At 47.5% G+C, this 19470-nt stretch overlaps 1 protein-coding gene and 1 non-coding gene across 2 annotated transcripts in view; one reads left to right on the forward strand and one right to left on the reverse strand.

Annotated features, from left to right (window-relative positions):
* Positions 1-3261: 3261 nt before the first annotated feature.
* Positions 3262-3335, forward strand: trnan-guu (transfer RNA asparagine (anticodon GUU)). The gene has a single exon. It is a non-coding gene; the product is annotated as a tRNA-Asn (tRNA).
* A 9778-nt stretch (positions 3336-13113) lies between these two features.
* LOC137348537 (zinc finger protein 850-like) overlaps positions 13114-19470 on the reverse strand; it is a 109007-nt gene continuing 102650 nt past the window's right edge. The window contains exons 19-20 of the mRNA XM_068013841.1: positions 18276-18462; positions 13114-14478 (exon numbers count right to left, since the gene is read on the reverse strand). Of these exons, the coding sequence (XP_067869942.1) occupies positions 13867-14478; positions 18276-18462 (799 nt within the window). The 3' untranslated portion in view covers positions 13114-13866. The remainder of the gene's footprint in view (positions 14479-18275; positions 18463-19470) is intronic.

Consider the following 19470-nt stretch of genomic DNA (forward strand, 5'->3'; position numbering starts at 1 on the left):
GGCCGCTTCAAGGACTTCTGTGTTGGAGATATAGTCCTGCCACCTGATGCCAAGTATTCTCCGAAGGCAGCGAAGATGGAATGAATTGAGACGTCGCTCTTGGCTGGCATACGTTGTCCAGGCCTCGCTGCCGTAGAGCAAGGTACTGAGGACACAGGCCTGATACACTCGGACTTTTGTGTTCCGTGTCAGTGCGCCATTTTCCCACACTCTCTTGGCCAGTCTGAACATAGCAGTGGAAGCCTTACCCATGCGCTTGTTGATTTCTGCATCTAGAGACAGGTTACTGGTGATAGTTGAGCCTAGGTAGGTGAACTCTTGAACCACTTCCAGAGCGTGGTCGCCAATATTGATGGATGGAGCATTTCTGACATCCTGCCAATAGAGAATAGACAGGTAAAATCAGGTTGGTGAAGGTCTCTGGTTTTAAACTCCATCTCACAACAGGTATTTTAAATGTGTTGTGGGACTGTGTGAGTTCGTGTGTGTGTGAACTGTGTTGTGAGACTGTGAGTTTGTGTGCTTGTCTCCGAACCGTGTTGTGGGACTGGATGGGTTTGTGCGTGTGTCTGTGAACCATGTTGTGACACTGTGAGTTTGTGTGCAGGTCTGTAAACCGTGTTGTGGGACTGTGTGAGTTCGTGTGTGCGTGAACTGTGTTGTGAGACTGTGAGTTTGTGTGCTTGTCTCCGAACCGTGTTGTGGGACTGGATGGGTTTGTGCGTGTGTCTGTGAACCATGTTGTGACACTGTGAGTTTGTGTGCAGGTCTGTAAACCGTGTTGTGGGACTGTGTGAGTTCGTGTGTGCGTGAACTGTGTTGTGAGACTGTGAGTTTGTGTGCTTGTCTCCGAACCGTGTTGTGGGACTGGATGGGTTTGTGCGTGTGTCTGTGAACCATGTTGTGACACTGTGAGTTTGTGTGCAGGTCTGTAAACCGTGTTGTGGGACTGTGTGAGTTCGTGTGTGCGTGAACTGTGTTGTGAGACTGTGAGTTTGTGTGCTTGTCTCCGAACCGTGTTGTGGGACGGTGTGAGTTTGTGTGTGTGTCTGTGAACCGTGTTGTGGGACTGTGAGTTTGTGTGCTTGTCTCCGAACCGTGTTGTGGGACGGTGTGAGTTTGTGTGTGTGTCTGTGAACCGCGGGAGATGTGTAAATGGTGTTGGTAAGATTGTCCATGTTAGTGAGTGACAGAGAGAAAAGGAATCCTGGGAACTTGCTGTGCCTTTTATTTTTAAAAATTGCTTTGTTTTCATCAATGTTTCATTTCTCTCTCCTCAGGAGACCTTTTAGAAGCTGCAACATGTCGATGCAGAGAGAGAGAGTATGTTTTGGCAAGAGGAACCCTTTGATAAGAGCTTCCTCCAGAGTGGAATAATAATAAAGATATATGTTTCTCTGTGTCACTCATTCTTATCTACAGAAATTTTTTAAACGGGTGTTAAGATATTATTACACCAAGGGGGAGGGGGAGGGGGAGGCGGCCCTCAGAAATACAAAGGTTGAGAACCGCTGCTCCACAGCACCCAATGTAACCTGTATATTTCACTCTCTGCATCTCTTCCTGTAACTTTATCTCTGCACCTCCCTCTCTGTCAATATCTCTGCATTCTGCTCTCAGCTCCTATCACTGGTTCCTCCCTCCCTCTCTGTTTATTTCTCTCTCACTCAGATCTGTCCTTCTCCCTGGATCCTGTCTCAGTGCCTCTCACTGGGGAGATTTGGACTCGGTGTTGTACAGGTGATAATGACCCGGGATCCTGCTTTCCATCTCTCCCGAGTTTTACTCGCGTTGATGTAATAACAAGGGAGAGATGTGAAACGGGCGGTCGGTTCACAACCACCCAGTTAGCACTGTTGCACCAAGTCACACGTGGAGGATACTTATACGGAGCGGAGCGGGGGTCGGTTTACAGGGGAGGGTAACAAGACTGGTGGGAAATTGGGGTGGAAGCGGGGGTGGATTGCGAGCGGTTGCCATAAAAGCCCCTCACACAGTCCCTCAACACGGTTCAACGACACTAACACAAAGTCACCTACCAGGCAGTGGCTTTCGATGTCTCAGAACCTGCACCAACACCCTCAACCCCCCACACCCGCCCTTTCCCAGGTATGGGAGAGTCCAAGCTGCATCTGTCAGTATCCGGGAGGGGTGATGCCTTGTGGCAGTCTCCATGGGGAGCTGGGTCTAATGGTAGCGACCTCTAGATGACCCTTCAACCATTTGAGCTCAAAAGTCAATACGCTGCGGATACTGAAAATCTGAATTGAAAACAGAAAATTCCGGAAATCCTAAGCTGGTCTGGTATCAAATCTGGAGAGAGAGAGTTAACATTTCAGGTGGCTTTTCCTCAGAACTGGATAAAGATGAGATGTAACAGGTTAAAGCGAGTTCAGAGACAGTGAGAAGGGGGAGAGGGAAAGACCTGGTATATGGTGGAAATGTGGCCCAGAGGGTTTATTTGTCAGGAGAGAAATGTAGGGAGGAGTGGAGGATAGTAAGCTTGGAGGAGAGTTGAAATTACTGAGCAGAAGTTGTTCAGTGTGGAGGCTGAGTGAGGGTCCCTCTTTCACACTCTGTCCTCTCTCTCACACACACACAGCTTTACCAATCTCCCTCCTGTTGGATTCTCTCTGTATCAACGCTGCTCGCAGTGGGAACGGGTCCATGTCACTATTATTGTATCCATTGCCTTTTTTATTCCTTCGTGGGATGTGGGCGTGGCTGGCTCGGCCAGCATTTATTACCCATCCCTAATTGCTCTTGAACTGAGAGGCTGGCTCAGACATTTCGGAGTTAAGAGTCATCCACATTGCTGTGGGCCTGGAGTCACATGTAGGCCAGACCAGGTAAGAACGGCAGATTTCCGTCCCCAGAGGACATCAATGAGACAGATGGGTTTTTACAACATTCGACAGTGGTTTCCTGAGCTGGAAAGATTATTTTTATCAGTCTGGCAATGTTAAATGTGCATCATTCTGTACTAAATACAACTATTTAATTGCCACAAAAGTTTTGCTGTTGTCCCCTTCTGAATGTCTTCCAAAAGCAATGCGTCAACATCGTTCTCCAAATGCAGGGGAAATTCCTGCGGAGCAATTCTGATTTATTCCACCAGATGGCAGCAAAGCCCCCAGGAATCAGCCGGCAGAGAGTGTCTGGAAAAGCTGATCTCTGCCAAGATGATACCCGTCACACTACCTGAATCTTTAATTCACTGATATATTGCTTTGACTTATCTTGTAAAAGATTCTGACATCAGTCTCTGTGGCGCAATCGGTTAGCGCGTTCGGCTGTTAACCGAAAGGTTGGTGGTTCGAGCCCACCCAGGGACGGACGCTTACTCAGCTTTCTTTTTCACCAGTTATTGCCCCGCACCAAGACCTTGCTGGTGTCTGCTTTGGCTGCAAGAAACTATTCCTCAAACATTGCCAGCTCTGCTTCTCTCCAGTCAGATCACACCAAAATGCTTTCATGAATATTCACTTCACTTCAAATAAAGGGAGGCAATATGCAAGAAATAAATAAATGTACCGTGTACCTACATCTAAACTATCAGAAATATATTAACTGATTGCCTTCAAAAAAACGAATCTAAATTGATTCTATCAATAAACAATATGGGTTATTCTACAGCTGGTATTAGGAAAAACAATTCCCAACGCAGTAAAACATTTTAATGATGTTTTACCTGCATCAAATAACTCCATCTCTGTTGATGTAAACTCAGAATCCCTGCCTGTATTTGTTTCAGTCTCGCTGCTAACAGGTGATGAAAGTGGCTGTGGAATTGTCACTGAGAGCTGAACACTGAGCGGTGAATTTCCCTTAGCTTTCAAATCCAATTCCACACACCGAGTCCCAGAATCATCAATCAGAATCACCGCTGGGAAAGTAGGAAACTGCTCCAAATACACAACAGGACAGGCAGCTCGTGAAAAACTATTCAACTTTTGGTGTGTAGACTTTTCTAAATATATAAATATTGATGCTGTGATATTTGTAAATGTATTGTGGGTGTATGAGTGCGCTGGTCCTGAGTAAATGTGTGTGTTATTTCTGAATGTATCTGTGTTGTGTGTAAATGTATTTAGGAGTAAATGAAAAGTAAGAGAGAAATAAATAGGTCGACATTACTTTCCGAATGAAGACAGATTGAGCCGAAAAAGTGAATGAAGAACAGAGACACATGTAAATAAATCTGTAAGCAGCAGAGTCACTAAATTGATTTACATCCAGCACAGAAAGAATGTTACGTCCAAATATATATCGATATCTTCAATTATATCCACAATTGTCACAATGTTTTTGCTCACTGTTCCTTGGTTGTCTAGTGGTGAGAATCCAGCTGTTTAATTGTAGCAACCTGGGTTTGATTCCTGGTCAAAGATATCAATCTTCTAAAGCGGTTTAATGAAGGGCAATTGGTTTCATCAGGGTTAACAAACCAACAACATCCAGTTACACACTGAAGGAAATCCTTCCAAAGTAACCAGGGACCTTTCCCGTGTCAGGTGAAACTGATATCCGCGACACAACCGAAACATCTCAGCTCAGAGCAAGTGTTCAGGAAGCAGATGAAATACAGAGTCGGCTGCACTCACTTCGAGAAACATTTCACACTTCCAAACTACACAACGCACATTGGAAAAATATCCATTACAAAGTCATTAAACTCCCACAGGAGCTTCTGAATTTCCTTCCCTGAATCTTTGGAATCAGATCCTTTTCATTAAGATCCATTTGGATGGAATCCGGCTGCCTTCCGCCTCCGGGTAACACAATTCTAATTCTGGGAATGGGGTGGGTTTCATGTTGTCTCCACCGCACATTCTCCAAAATAATGTTCCCAGGATGTGAGATTCATGGACGGATTCAACATGGTTCAGCTCTAACAAGGGAAGCTGGACAGGTTTACACAGGAACCAGCACTGCGGGGCAGGTATACACAGGAACCACCACTGCAGGGCAGGTATACCCAGGAACCAGCACTGCGGGGCAGGTATACCCAGGAACTAGCACTGTGGGGCAGGTATACCCGGGAACCAGCACTGTGGGGCAGGTATACCCAGGAACCAGCACTGCGGGGCAGGTATACACAGGAACCAGCACTGCGGGGCAGGTATACCGAGGAACTAGCACTGCGGGGCAGGTATACCCGGGAACCAGCACTGCGGGGCAGGTATACCCGGGAACCAGCACTGCGGGGCAGGTATACCCGGGAACCAGCACTGCGGGGCAGGTATACACAGGAACCAGCACTGCGGGGCAGGTATACACAGGAACCACCACTGCAGGGCAGGTATACTGAGGAACCAGCACTGCGGGGCAGGGATACCCAGGAACCAGCACTGCGGGGCAGGTATACACAGGAACCAGCACTGTGGGGCAGGTATACACAGGAACCAGCACTGCGGGGCAGGTATACACAGGAACTAGCACTGCGGGGCAGGTATACACAGGAACCAGCACTGCGGGGCAGGTATACCCAGGACCTAGACTCAGGACTAGAGGACGGGGCCACCCAGGAACTAGCACCACTGGGCAGATTTACTCAGTGTTACAGTCAAGTGTTTTTGTTATTAGATTTTTAACCCCTTTGTGTTTTATTTGTCCAGTAAACAGACTGTCACATGTGTTCCTGTAGATTAAAAAGCTGAATATTAATTACAGAGGAGAGTTGGTGAGACAGTTTTGGAAAGATAAATGCATTAAAAATTTATCTTACTATGAATCAAAACAACAATAATGTGCATTTTTGTGAAGAAACTTTGAATGAGAAGATTAATTTATTGACTTACTTTCTCATCACTATGCTGGACACTGATTTCATGAGATACCTGGCATTTGTTTGCTTGCACAAGTAGTCAAGTTTTCCTGCACACTTGCTGTAGTAATGTGGAGTATTCCAAATAGATGTCCACCTGGCAGGAGTGATCTTGAGTGCTCTCTCTCTGTCCCTCTCTCTCCCTGTGTACCCCCCTCTCTGTGGCGGTCCCTCTCTGTGTGTTATTCCCACCCTCTGTGTTTTTTAACCCCTCTTTGTGGCGTCCTCGCTCTCTGTGTCTCCCCTCTCTCTGTCCCCCGTGTTTTTGCTCTGTCCCCTTTATCTCTATCTGACCGCACCCCCCTCTCTCTCTGTCCCCTGTCGCTCTCTCTGCCCCTCCTCTCTCTATCCCCCTCTCTGTTTCTCTGACCCCTCTCTCTCACTCTACCCCCACTCTCCGCCCCCTCTCTCTTTCTCTGACAGTTGCAGGGAGCGGGAACACTCCACACAGCAGCTTTGTGGTTGGACAGCTGACATCAGTATGGACATTGGTTCCATTCCTAATGAATACTTTACATCTGTCTTCACAAAAGAGGGGATGATGTACTAAGGAGGAAGAGTGTGAAGTGTTGGATGTGATAAACATAGGGAGATTGGATGTATTAATGAGATTAGCATCCTTGAAAGTTTATAGATCACCAGGGCCAGATGAAATGTACCCTAGGCTATTAAAGGAAGCAAGAGAGGAAATAGCAAAGGGTCTGACCATCATTTTCCAGTTCTCAGTGGATACAGGTGTGGTGCCGGATAATTGGAGACTTGCTAACATTCTACCTCTGTTTAAAAAGGGAGCAAAGGATAGACCAAATAATTACAGGCCAGTCAGTCTAACCTCAGTCGTGGGCAAATTGTTGGAATCTATTCTGAGAGACAGGATAAATTGGCACATAGAAAGGCACAGATTGATCAAGATTTTGTTTGATCAACTTGATCTAATTTTTTTGAAGAAGTAACAAGGAAAATAGATGAGGGTAGTGCATTTGATGTGGCCTACATGGATTTTAGCAAGGCTTTTGACGAGGTCCCACATCACAGACTGGTTCACAAAATAAAATCCCATAGGATCCAGGGAAATGCAGCAAGGTGGATACAAAATTGGCTCAGTGGGAGGAAACAAAGGGTAATTATTGACGGCTGTTTTAGCGACTGGAGGGCTGTTTCCTGTGGCGTTCTGCAGGGCTCAGTACTGGGTTCCCTGCTTTTTGTGATGTATATTAATGATTTGGACATAAATGTCAGGGGCATGATCAAGAAGTTTGCGGATGACACAAAGATTGGCTGTGTGGTAGATAGTGAGGAGGATAGCTGTAGGCTGCAGGAAGATATTGATAATCTGGTCAGATGGGCAGAAAAGTGGCAAATGTAATCCAACTTGGAGAAGTGTGAGGTGATGCATTTGGGGAGGTCAAACAAGGCAAAGGAATACACGATTAATGGGAAAATACTGAGAAGTGCAGAGGAAGTGAGGGACCTTGGAGTGAATGTCCACAGATCCCGGAAGGTAGCAGGACAGGTCGATAGGGTGATTAAGAAAGCATACGGGATCCTTTCCATTATTAACTGTGGTATAGAATATAAGAGCAGGAAGGTTATGCTGGAACTGTATCAATCATTGTTTAGGCCACAACTTGAGTACTGTGTGCAGTTCTGGTCACCTCATTACAGAAAGGATGTAATTGCACTAGAGAGGGTACAGAAGAGATTACGAGGATGTTGCCAGGACTGGGGAAATGCAGCTATGAGGAAATATTGGATAGGCTGGGGTTGTTCTCCTTGGAACAGAGAAGGCTGAGGGGAGATCTGATTGAAATGTACAACATTTTGAAGGTCCTGGATAGAGTGGAGGTGAAGGGTCTATTAGCAGAGAGGTCAGTGACGAGGGGGCATAGATTTAAAGTGATTAGTGGAAAATTTAGAGGGGAGATGGGAAAAACCTTTTCACCCAGAGGGTGCTGATGGTTTGGAACTCACTGCCTGAAAGGGAGTCTGGATATGCACCTCAAGCGCTGTAATCTGCAGGGCTACGGACCAAATGCTGGAAGGTGGGATTAGAATAGGTAGATCGTTATTTGGTCAGCACAAACACGATGGGCCAAGTGGCCTCTTTCTGTGCCTTAAACTTTCTATGATTCTATTTTCCAACGCCCAATCTGATGGGAATGTTGCCGAATCTGAGGAATTTTGGAAAATCACAGCTAGTTCATCCACTATCTCTCCAGCTATTTCTTTTGGAGCCCTCGGTTGTAGGACATCAGGTCCTGGAGATTTGTCAGATTTTAATTCCTTAAGTTTCTCCAATACTTTTTCTATACTAACATTAATTTACTCACTCTTTTTAACCCCTAGTTTACTGTCGATCTCTGGTATGAAACTTGTATCTTCTACTGTGAAGACAGGCACAAAGTATTTGTACAACGCCTCTGCCATTTCCTTATTCCCTGTGATAATTTCTCCTGTCTCTGCTTCTAAGGGACCCACGTTTACTTTAACTATCCTCTTCCTTACTGGCCAATTTACACTCATATTCTATTTTTTCCTTTTTTTAAATCAACCTTTTGGTGGCCCTTTGCTGGTTTCTAAAACACTCCCAAACCTTAGACTTGCTACTCTTTTTTTGCAACATTGTTAAGCCTCCTTTTTTATCCTTGACTTCCTGAGTGAGCCACGGATGGATCTTTCTCGCTGAATTTTGGTTTGTCAATGGAATTAATTTTTGTTGAACATTTTGAATTGTTTCTTTAAAGGTTTCCCACTGTTCATTTACTGCCATATCTTTTAGTCTATTTACCCAGTTTACCTTAGCCAGTTCTCTCCTCATACCTACGTAATTTGCTTTGTTTAAGTTTAAGATTCTTGTTTGTGATTGGAGTATGTCACTATCAAATTTGAGATGGAATTGAATGGTATTATGATCACTATTTCCCAGTGGATTTTTACTTTGACATTTACGAATTAACCCTGCTTCATTACACAATACTCGATCTAAGATAGCCTCCCTAGTTGCTTCCACAACATATTGCTGCAAGAGCACCGCAGCCTCACAGCACCAGTGACTCGGGTTCAATTCTGGGTACTGCCTGTGTGGAGTTTGTAAGTTCTCCCTGTGTCTGTGTGGGTTTCCTCCGGGTGCACCGGTTTCCTCCCACATGCCAAAGACTTGCAGGTTGATAGGTAAATTGGCCATTATAAATTGCCCCTAGTATAGGTAGGTGGTTGGGAAATATAGGGACAGGTGGGGATGTGGTAGGAATATGGGATCAGTGTAGGATTAGTATAAATGGGTGGTTGATGGTCGGCACAGACTCGGTGGGCCGAAGGGCCTGTTTCAGTGCTGTATCTCTAAACTAAACTATGGCGCTGCTCAAATAATCACACGATGGCAACCTAAACACATGGCAGCACACAATGGCCGGAGGGAGGGGGGGGGGAGCGAGGGGGTAGGGGCGGACCTATCTGCTACGCGAGCACGTCACCTGCGCTTGCGCCAACCGGTCCTGGCAGTGCGGAACGCACTTTGAAATGAAAAAAATTCCCCAGCAGCCAGTCATGTGACAGTCATTTCTGGCTGCTGAATGGCTTGGTAAAACAGTTCGCCTTGCAATTGCCCCACACAGTTCAGCATGCACATGGAAAAGTCCTGGGGAAAATTGATGTCCAGAGAGATTTGGGTGTTCAGGTCCACTGTTCCCTGAAGGTGGCAACGCAGGTAAATAGAGTGGTCAAGAAGGCATACGGCATGCTTTCCTTCATCGGACGGGGCATTGAGTACAAGAGTTGGCAGGTCATGTTACAGTTGTATAGGACTTTGGTTTGGCCACATTTGGAATACTGCGTACAGTTCTGGTCGCCACATTATCAAAAGGATGTGGATGCTTTGGATAGGGTGCAGAGGAGGTTCACCAGGATGTTGCCTGGTATGGAGGGCGCTAGCTATGAAGAGAGGTTGAGTAGATTAGGATTATTTTCATTAGAAAGACGGAGGTTGAGGGGGGACCTGATCGAGGTGTACAAAATCATGAGAGGTATAGACAGGGTGGACAGCAAGAGGCTTTTTCCCCAGAGTGGGGGTTTCAATTACTAGAGGACACGAGTTCAAAGTGAAAGGGGAAATGTTTAGGGGGGATATGCATGGAAAGTTCTTTACGCAGAGGGTGGTGGGCACCTGGAACGCATTGCCAGCGGAGGTGGTAGACACGGGCACGATGGAGTCTTTTAAGATGTATCTAGACAGATACATGAATGGGCAGGAAGAAAAGAGATACAGAACCTTAGAAAATAGGCGACATGTTTAGAGAGAGGATCTGGATCGGCGTAGGCTTGGAGGGCCGAAGGGCCTGTTCCTGTGCTGTAATTATCTTTGTTCTTTGTTCTTGTACTGTTCCAGATGCATCAAGTTCCTGAAGGCATTCAAGGAGAAAGGGGACCGGGCGCCACTGTCAATCCTCACAGCGGAGCCGCTCTTCACGCTTCCATCACAACGGGACCGGGTGGTGACGATTCACCTCTACAACCCCCATGTTCCGGTGGTGGATGTACTCACCTTTCTCGCCAGGTACGTCGAGGTGGCCGGCAGCAGCACTGATGTCAAGGACCCCTTTGGGATTTGGACCAGCAAGCGGCAGGTCAAGGTGACCTTGAAGGTCGATGCCAGTGGAGCCATCATCCACCCTCCCTCCAGCTTCGCTATCGGGGGAAGTCGAGGCTTCTTGGTCTACGTTGGGCAGCCCAGAGTTTGCCGCACTTGTGGCAAATCTGGTCACATGGCAGCCAACTGCAGCACAGTTGTTTGCAAGAACTGCAAGGAGGAAGGCCATCAGACCAAGGACTGTAAGCAGACTAAGTGTTGCAACTTGTGCGGTGCAGCAGGCCACCTCTACAAAACCTGCCCCAAACACTGCCTCAGTTATGCTTAGGTGGCAAGGTCCAAGGAAAGGCCGGGAGAAGGTTCGATGAAGGCGTCCGGTATTCAAAAGGAGACCAGCAACCTTCTCTGCAGTGAGGAACTTCAACCTGAGAAGGAGAAGAAAGGAGAGGCAGCTGAAACCAGCGACCCAGCACCCGGAAACCCCTCCTCCACAGACAGAATCAATCAATGGAGGAGGAGGCAGCAGATGGACAAACAGGTCAGTGGCAAGTGGTACAAAGGAAAACCACAAAGAAAAAACTTCCAAAAGTGGAACAGGACACCACCCAAACCAGTGGCAAGAGCAGGCTACTGTCTGAGACAGACTACAGCAGCTCCTCTTCACTGGAAGCAAAAAAATGCCAGGTATCTCACTAAATCAGTGTTAAGCATAGTGATGAGAAAGTAAGTCAATAAATTAATCTTCTCATTCAAAGTTTCTTTACAAAAATGCACATTGGTGTTGTTTTGATTCATAGTAAGATAAATTTTTAATGCACTTATCTTTCCAAAACTGTCTCACCGGCTCTCCTGTGTAATTAATATTCAGCTTTTTCATCAACAAGAACACATGTCACAGTCTGTTTACTGGACAAATAAAACACAAAGGGGTTATAAATCTAATAACAAAAACACTTGCTGCCATCAGGTGCGAGTTGAACTGTGGAAAGCGTCCATTCCCCTCTTGACTGTAACACTGAGTAAATCTGCCCAGTGGTGCTAGTTCCTGGGTAGCCCCGTCCTGTAGTCCTGAGTCCAGGTCCTGAGTATACCTGTCCAGCAGTGCAAATCTCTGTGTATACCTGCCCTGTAGTGCTAGTTCCTGTGTATACCTGCCCCCAGTGCTGGTTCCTGGGTATCCCTACCGCACAGTGCTTCTTGCTGGGTATACCTGCCCCGCAGTGCTGGTTTAAAAACAAGAAATGCTGGAACCACTCAGCAGGTCTGGCAGCATCTGTGAAAAGAGAAACAGAGTTAACGTTTCGGGTCAGTGACCCTTCATTGGAACCAGTGCTGGCCCCTGGGTATCCCTGCCCCGCAGTGCTGGCCCCTGGGTATCCCTGTCCCAGGAACGGAGGGACACGATGTTCAAATCTCTGGACAAGGGCGGGAAAAATGTACCCAACATGACCCTCATCCTGATGACTACCTTCGTGTGTGGCTGTATCAAGCTGTGTGTAGATCTCCAGTACGCAAACTCCAAGTGTCACTACGTGCTGAGGTCCTATCTGTCCCCGGTGGTGTGAAGGATGGGCCTGGTCACATTGCCGCAGAACGCTCCATGCAGTTGGACCGTGCCATACCACCTATCCTTCATGGAGCAGTTTCTGCGGGTAAACACCTTTGACCACCGATCCATCAGGCAGTGGTCTGCACAGAATGTCCTCAAGGCCCTAAGGGAAAAGGAGACGGTGGATCCTGTCGGATGGTTCCCCGAGCAGACCGTCAAAGTCATTTGGTGGAATGCCTCATCACCAGAACTTTCAAACAAGCACCAAGATGTAGCTTGGCTGGTGGTGAGAAGAGCCCTCCCCGTCAGAGCCTTCCTGCACGCCCGAAGTCTCGCCCCCTCCGCACAATGCTCTCGCGGTGGCTGTGGTGGGGAAGAGACGGTTGCCCACCTCCTCCTGGAATGTGTCTTTGCAAAGCAGGTGTGGAAAGAGATGCAGTGGTTTTTGTCGAGGTTCATCCCAAGCAGCTCTGTAACACAGGAGTCTGTGCTCCACGGGCTGTTCCCAGGGACGCACACTGAGATAAACATCAACTGCTGCTGGAGGACTATCAATTCAGTGAAAGACGCCCTTTGGTCTGCCCGAAACTTGCTGGTCTTTCAGCGCAAAGAGTTGTCTATGACCGAATGTTGCAGACTGGCACATTCCAAGGTCCAGGACTACGTGCTGAGGGACGCACTAAAGCTTGGGGCATCCGCAGCAAAGGCTCAATGGGGAAAGACCACAGTGTAAGGTCCCCCCACCAAGCTGAACTGAGGGGCTGGATCCATGGGAAACTCCTCGAACTGTATCAGGAAAATTTTCATTTGCTGTAAATGTAAAAATGTTAATGGCATGACAAATGTGAAATGGAACGGTTGTGAGGCAACTCATGATTGTATTGAAGGAAACTGATCTCCCTTGCAATATTTGTATTTTTTGGTGCTGTTTGAAACTGTTTTGCAATGTAATTTTTACAGATTTTTAGGAATAAAGTATATTTTGGAAATTTAAAAAAATGGGCAAGATCTCAGCAACTAATAGCCCCTCTCGCTTTTTAAATCAGTACACACTGCTGCCACTGTGCGTCAGTGGTGGAGGGTGTGAATGTTTGTGGATGGTCTGCGATGTCGGCAGCCGCCAGGATTAAATATGGCGCTGCTCAAATAATCACACGATGGCAACCTAAACACATGGCAGCACACAATGGCCAGAGAGGACGGAGCGAGCGGGCCGGGGTGGGTGCGGACCCATCTGTCCGTGTTGCGCAATCACGTCACCTGCACTTGCGCCAACTGGCCCTGGTAGTGCGGAACGCACTTTGAAACGAAAAAAATTCCCCAGCAGCCAGTCATTTCTCTCTGCTGAATGGCTTGGAAAAACAGTTCGCCTTGCAATTGCCCCACCCAGTTCAGCATTCACTGTTCTCAGAGAAATCCTTTTTCTCAGTCTCGCAGGCACACAGACACTTTTTATGACAAAAGACTGATCAGCTACTCACTGGTTCTTTGTACTGATGACACTTTATTTGATAGGGAGTTAACTCAAATGCTTTATTACCTCTTGTTATCTATATATCTCAGACCTGAATTTACTTAAATATTTAGAACAGCTGATTGTCACTATCCCTTATCCTTGAGATCTGATTGATAAATTGAACACTTAAATCCATTGACCTCTTTTGTCCCCAACTGACCAGTCTATTGATATCTTCTTGCAGTCTGCAGCTTTCCTCTTCATTATCAACTGCAAGACCAATTTTTGTATCATCTGCAAACTTTTTAATCATTTAAGTCTAAAGCATTGATATATACCATGAAAATCAAGCAGCCTAGTGCTGAGCTCTGTGGAAACTCAACGGGAAACAGGCTTCCAGTCAGGATTTAGTTCTGGATCTGATTAACAGCAGAATCCAATCCCTGCAGTCACTTGTGAGCTCGCTGGTGTCTCAGCAGTTGCTTTTTACTTTTAAATCGCTTCTCACAGGTAGCACATTTAAAAGGTCTCTCATCAGTGTGAACAAATTGGTGTTCAGTGAGGGAGTAAGACAAAGCGAATCCCTTTCCACACACGGGGCAGATGAATGGTTTCTCCCCAGTGTGAACTCGCTGGTGTCTCAGAAGTTGGGATGTCTCTGTGAATCCCTTCCCGCACACAGAGCAGGTGAACGGCCGCTCTCCAGTGTGAAGTCGCAGGTGTTTTTGAAGCTCAAATGAATCAATGAATCCCTTCCCACATTCAGAGCAGGTGAAGGGCCTCTCCCCCGTGTGAACTCGCTGGTGCCTCATAAGGTGAGATAATTGAGTGAATCCCTTCCCACATTCGGTGCAGGTGAACGGCCTCTCCCCAGTGTGAACTCGCTGGTGTGCAGTGAGGTAGGATTCCACTGTGTATCCCTTCCAACACACAGAGCAGATGAACGGCTTCTCCCTGGTGTGACTGCGCCGATGAATTTCCAGCTGTGATGGGTAATTGAATCCCTTCCCACAGTCCCCACATTTCCACGGTTTCTCCATGTTGCAGGTGTCCTTGTGTCTCTTCAGGTTGGACAATCAGTTGATGCCTCAGCCACACACACAGAACACTGTTCTGAATGGTATGACGTTCATTTTCAGTCAGTGCACTGGAACACTCTCACTCGGTGTGTGTTTCAGTACTTTTCCCAGTCACACTGATGTTAGAAATCTTTCCCCACAGACAGAACAGATCAATATTTGATATTAAGGTCCTGATGTATGAAGTGATTCTGTCAGATCTTGATGTGATGTTCGGTTTGAATTTCCTGTATGCAAATCCACTCATTCTTTTCCCCTGTAAAAGGAGTTTACAAAACTCATCACTGTCAGTTCGAGACAGAAATTCAGAACATTCTCTCCTCCTGCTTCCTGGCCCAGTTTGACCATGCACATACCCTGATGCACATTGCCTCTGCTTCCATCCCCCTCTTAGGCAGTAGGTTCCAGATCATTCTAACATGTAGTTAGAAGAAAGAGGTTTTTCCTCACATCCCCGATATCTCACCCAAAACCTTAAAGCTGCGTCCAATAGTCCTTGTATCATCAGCTAATTGTCTACCCTGTCCAAGCCGGTCATAATCTTGTACACCTCCATCAAATCTCCCTCAATCTGCTTTGCTCCAAGGAGAACAACCCCAGATTCTCCAATCTAGCCTTGTAGCTAAAATTGCTTATTCCCTGGAACCATTCTGGGAACAAAGTGATTGATGACAATGCTACGTCATCAGGATGCGCCGCGGTGCGCACATGGTCTCGGGCCCTCTGCGCATGCGCTGCGGTCCGGATTGCCAGGACCAGTTTGCGCATGCGCAGATGACGTCATCGCGTAACGTCATCTTCCTCGGGGAACACGCCAGGTTGGCCTTTGCGTATGCGCAAACTGGTCCTGGCAATCCGGACCGCAGCGCATGCGCAGAGGGCCTGAGACCGTGTGCACATGTGCGTCAATCTTCCGAAAGCTTCGGCACGAGTTTTTGAAAATGGAAGGAGAGGTTTCGTCGGGCATTTCATCTCAATTATTTAGTCATTTTGGACATTTGCTTCATTTTTATTAGACAGAGGAGATTGTTCCAAGGTAAGTTGCTCTGAAAATATTTACATTGTCTGGGGCACCGCATGTGCTCCAGTCCCTGTTGTTAAGTTGGTCTGAAAACATTTCAAGGGGGGGGGGGGGGGGGGAAGGGAGGTCGGGGGGGGGGGGGGGGGGGGGGGGGGGGGGGAAGGGAGGCCGGGGGCAAGGAGGCCGGGAGGGAGGGGGAAGGCAGAGCGGAAGGGGAGTGCCTTTTTCTTTGCATGCGCCATAAACGCAAGGATTGGCTGATGAGATGGAGCCAATTAATTTGCCCAACAATTGCCCGGAAGCACCTTCGGATGGAGGTGGCCACGCGCTGGACATCAGTCGCGTGCCACAATCCATGGATCCCGAGCGTTTCACCTCCTGGCCTAATGATCTGATGGACCATACATATGCCTGCCTGTTCAAAGCTCCACTTCCCCCACCTGCGGTACCCTCTCCTTGCTGTTCAGTTACACAGTCACCTGTTCCTGCACCCATCCAAGCAGTGCACATGGACACACAGTCACCTGTTCCTGCACCCATCCAAGCAGTGCACATGGACACACAGCCACATGTTTCCCCATCCGCCCTTGAAACAACCATGCAGAGCCTTGTGAGACTCCGCAATTGCCAGCTGCTGCCTGTCAAGCAGAGAAGGCGTCCAAAGGGGTCAAGCACTTGGGGAACATTCAGCAAGAAGAGACTGAGCACTAAAAGAAACAAGCATGCCGTGTCCAGTGGTAGCACAAATGTGAATGCTCTTGCTGCGTACACAACTGGTGAGGTGAGAGTGCAGCCACACCATTCTCCATCCTCAGTGTTGCTTTAAGGCAAAGGTAGGTAGGAGTGAAAGAAATGGAAGATGATGCTGATAGTAGTAGGCAGGATTAAATGGGAATGGGTGGGAAGACGCACGAGTAGCATAACCACTAGCAGGGAACAGCTGGGCTAAATGGCCTGCTTTATGTTCATAGTCCAAAAGAAATGTGCTTCTTTTTCCAGCACCCTCACATCATTCATGTTTTCCCTGAGAGCAGCATTGAACCATCACGAGATAGGGGCAGTTACACCATCCTGACTCCGACAGCTGAGGTGGGTACTAAGTGATTCATTGGCCTATACTGCAGAGCATAAAGCATGCGCAACAGTAATTTCATTGGAGGGAGGGAAGCTCTGACACTGATGTTCTTTCATTATTTCCTTTCATGCAAAATGTGCCCTTGAGAAAACACTTAAGGACGGCATTCCAGCAAAGGAGGCAGTGCAGGAGATGACACAAGGATGTGATGATTCCTGCATCTGAGGTGGGTAATAAGTGCTTCATTGGCGACGTTATCAATTGGTGCCTTCACTGCAGAACTTTAAAAGGTGTGCGCAACAGTAATTTCAGTGGATGGAGGGAGGCAAGCTCTGACTCTGATTTGCTTTTCTTCTTTTCATGTAAAACATGCCGTCGAGAAAACAATCCTTGAGACTTAAGGTCAGCATTCAAGCAACGAAGGCAACTGGATCATGCTGTGGAGCTCATCACGATGTGGAAAGGAACATTGCATTTATGGATGAATTGGGAATGCACATTGGGATGCGCTTGGGGAGCATTCACCAAGAATAGACTGAGCTCAGACTCTTGTGACTTTGCCTTCTTCACATGGACAATACAGTAGTGGAATAGAGAGCCAAGCGTTCATTCACCACAAGGCTCTCCAGGAACAATCTCTTCAGCTGTGCATAGCAGAGAATCGGCCTGTCTGTCTAACGGGAATGCTGGACACAACACTCATGTATCCATGCACAGCAGTTCCTCGGATACTTAATGAACTTAATAAAACTTTTCAATAATTAAACCCAGAATTGTTGAGGTTTTGTTTTGCATGCTATTTCCCCGACTTTACAACTGCACTTCAGATATTCAACTATGGTGGAGGGGTGGGTGAAGAGGGGGAGGGGTGGGTGAAGAGGGGGCATGCAAAATGCAGGGACCAGACAGTTGCAATGCCTGAAGTACTGTGGAGAAGTAGAGAAAGCAACTGGATTGGGCATCCGCAGCTGGAGGGAACGGCTGAATGGAGAGGGCCGGAAGCGAGAGGCCGTAGGGAGCGAGCGTGCGAAGACCTTGGTGTCACCGGGTCCAGGGACTGGGCGGTAAGTCTTTTGCTGTTGTGTTTATGGCGCATGCACAGAAAAAGGCACTCCTCTTCTGTTCCGCTGCTCCCCCCCCCCCCCCACTCTCTCCCCCTCCCGCCCTCTTTCTTTCTCTCTCTCTCCCCCTCCCTCCTTCCTTCTCTCTCCCTCTTTCTTTCTCTCTCCCCCTCCTTCTCTCTCCCTCTTTCTTTCTTTCTCTCTCCCTCCCTCCTTCCTTCTCTCTCCCTCCCTCCCTCCTTCTCTCTCCCTCCCTCCCTCCTTCTCTCTCCCTCCCTCCCTCCTTCTCTCTCCCTCCCTCCCTCCTTCCCTCCCTCCTTCTCCCTCTCCCCCCCCACCCCGGCACCGCTGCTCTCCCCGCGCTGCTCTCTCACTCCGGCCATTGTATTCTGCCACGTGTTTGTTAGGTTTCATCTCTGTGATTCTTTGAGCAGCGCCATCTTTAGTCCTGGCAGTTGCTGCAGTTGCAAGCTGTGACGTTTTCGTGGCATATGCTGTGTTTGCGCATGTGCCAAAACAGCGCCACCTCCCGATCGCGTTGTCAACAATGGGCTGGCAAGTGACAAGTAACATTCATGTCACACAAGTACCCAGGCAATGGTGATCTATGAGAGAACTTAACCGTCTCCAGTTGATATTCAACTGCATTACCATCGCTGAATCCCCCACAAACAACATCCTGGGGCTGATCATTGACCAGAAACTGAACTGGAGCAACCACATAAATACCCTGGCTGCAAGAGCGGATCAGAGGCTGGGAATTCTGTGGCGAGTAACACACCTCCTGATTCCCAAAGCCTCTCCACCATCTACAAGGCACAATTTTAGTTAAATCTTTCTTTCATGGGATGTGGAGGTTGCTGGCCCGCCCCTAAATGCCCATGAACAGAGTGGCTTGCTAGGCTATCTCAGAGGGCAGTTAAGAGTCAACCACATTGCTCTGGATCTGGAGTCACATGTAGGCCAGACCAGGTAAGGAAGGCTGATTTCCTTCCCTAAAAGAACATTAGTGAAGTAGACGGGTGTTTCTGACAATTGATGATAGATTCATGGCACCATTACTGAGACGAGCTTCAATTCCAGATTTTATTCATTAATTGAACTTATTAATTAATCGACTTGCAGCTGCCAGGGACAGTTTTGAACATCGGACTTAGGAACAGGAGTAGGCCATTCGGCCCTTCGAGCCATGATCTGGCTGTGGTCTCAACTCCACTTTCCTGTCTGGCCCCTCCCCCATAACCCTTGACTCCCTTGTTTATCAAAAATCTATCTAACTCAGTCTTGAGTAAATTCAATGACAAAGTCTCCACTGCTTTCTGGGGAAGAGAATTCCACAGACTAACAATCCTCAGAAAAAACATTTCTCCTCATCTCCCTGTTAAAAAGGGAGACCTCTTATTCTTAAACTGTGGCTCCTACTTCCAGTCTCCCTGGAATGTCTCTGATCAAAGCAGCCACGGTACCTGGATTAACATGACAATGGGCAAGATCTCAGCACCTAATAGCCCCTCTCACATTTTAAATCTGTTCCCTCTTTATCGCGGGGGATGTGTAAATGGTGTTGGTGAGATTGTCCATTTACTGAGTGACAGAGAGAAAAGGAATCCTGGGAACTTGCTGTGCCTTTTATTTTTAAAAATTGCTTTGTTTTCATCAATGTTTCATTTCTCTCTCCTCAGGAAACCTTTTAGAAGCTGCAACATGTCGATGCAGAGAGAGAGAGTATGTTTTGGCAAGAGGAACCCTTTGATAAGAGCTTCCTCCAGAGCGGAATAATAATAAAGATATATGTTTCTCTGTGTCACTCATTCTTA

Source organism: Heterodontus francisci, chromosome 34 (assembly GCF_036365525.1).
Source record: "Heterodontus francisci isolate sHetFra1 chromosome 34, sHetFra1.hap1, whole genome shotgun sequence".
NCBI classification, from domain to species: Eukaryota; Metazoa; Chordata; class Chondrichthyes; order Heterodontiformes; family Heterodontidae; genus Heterodontus; species Heterodontus francisci.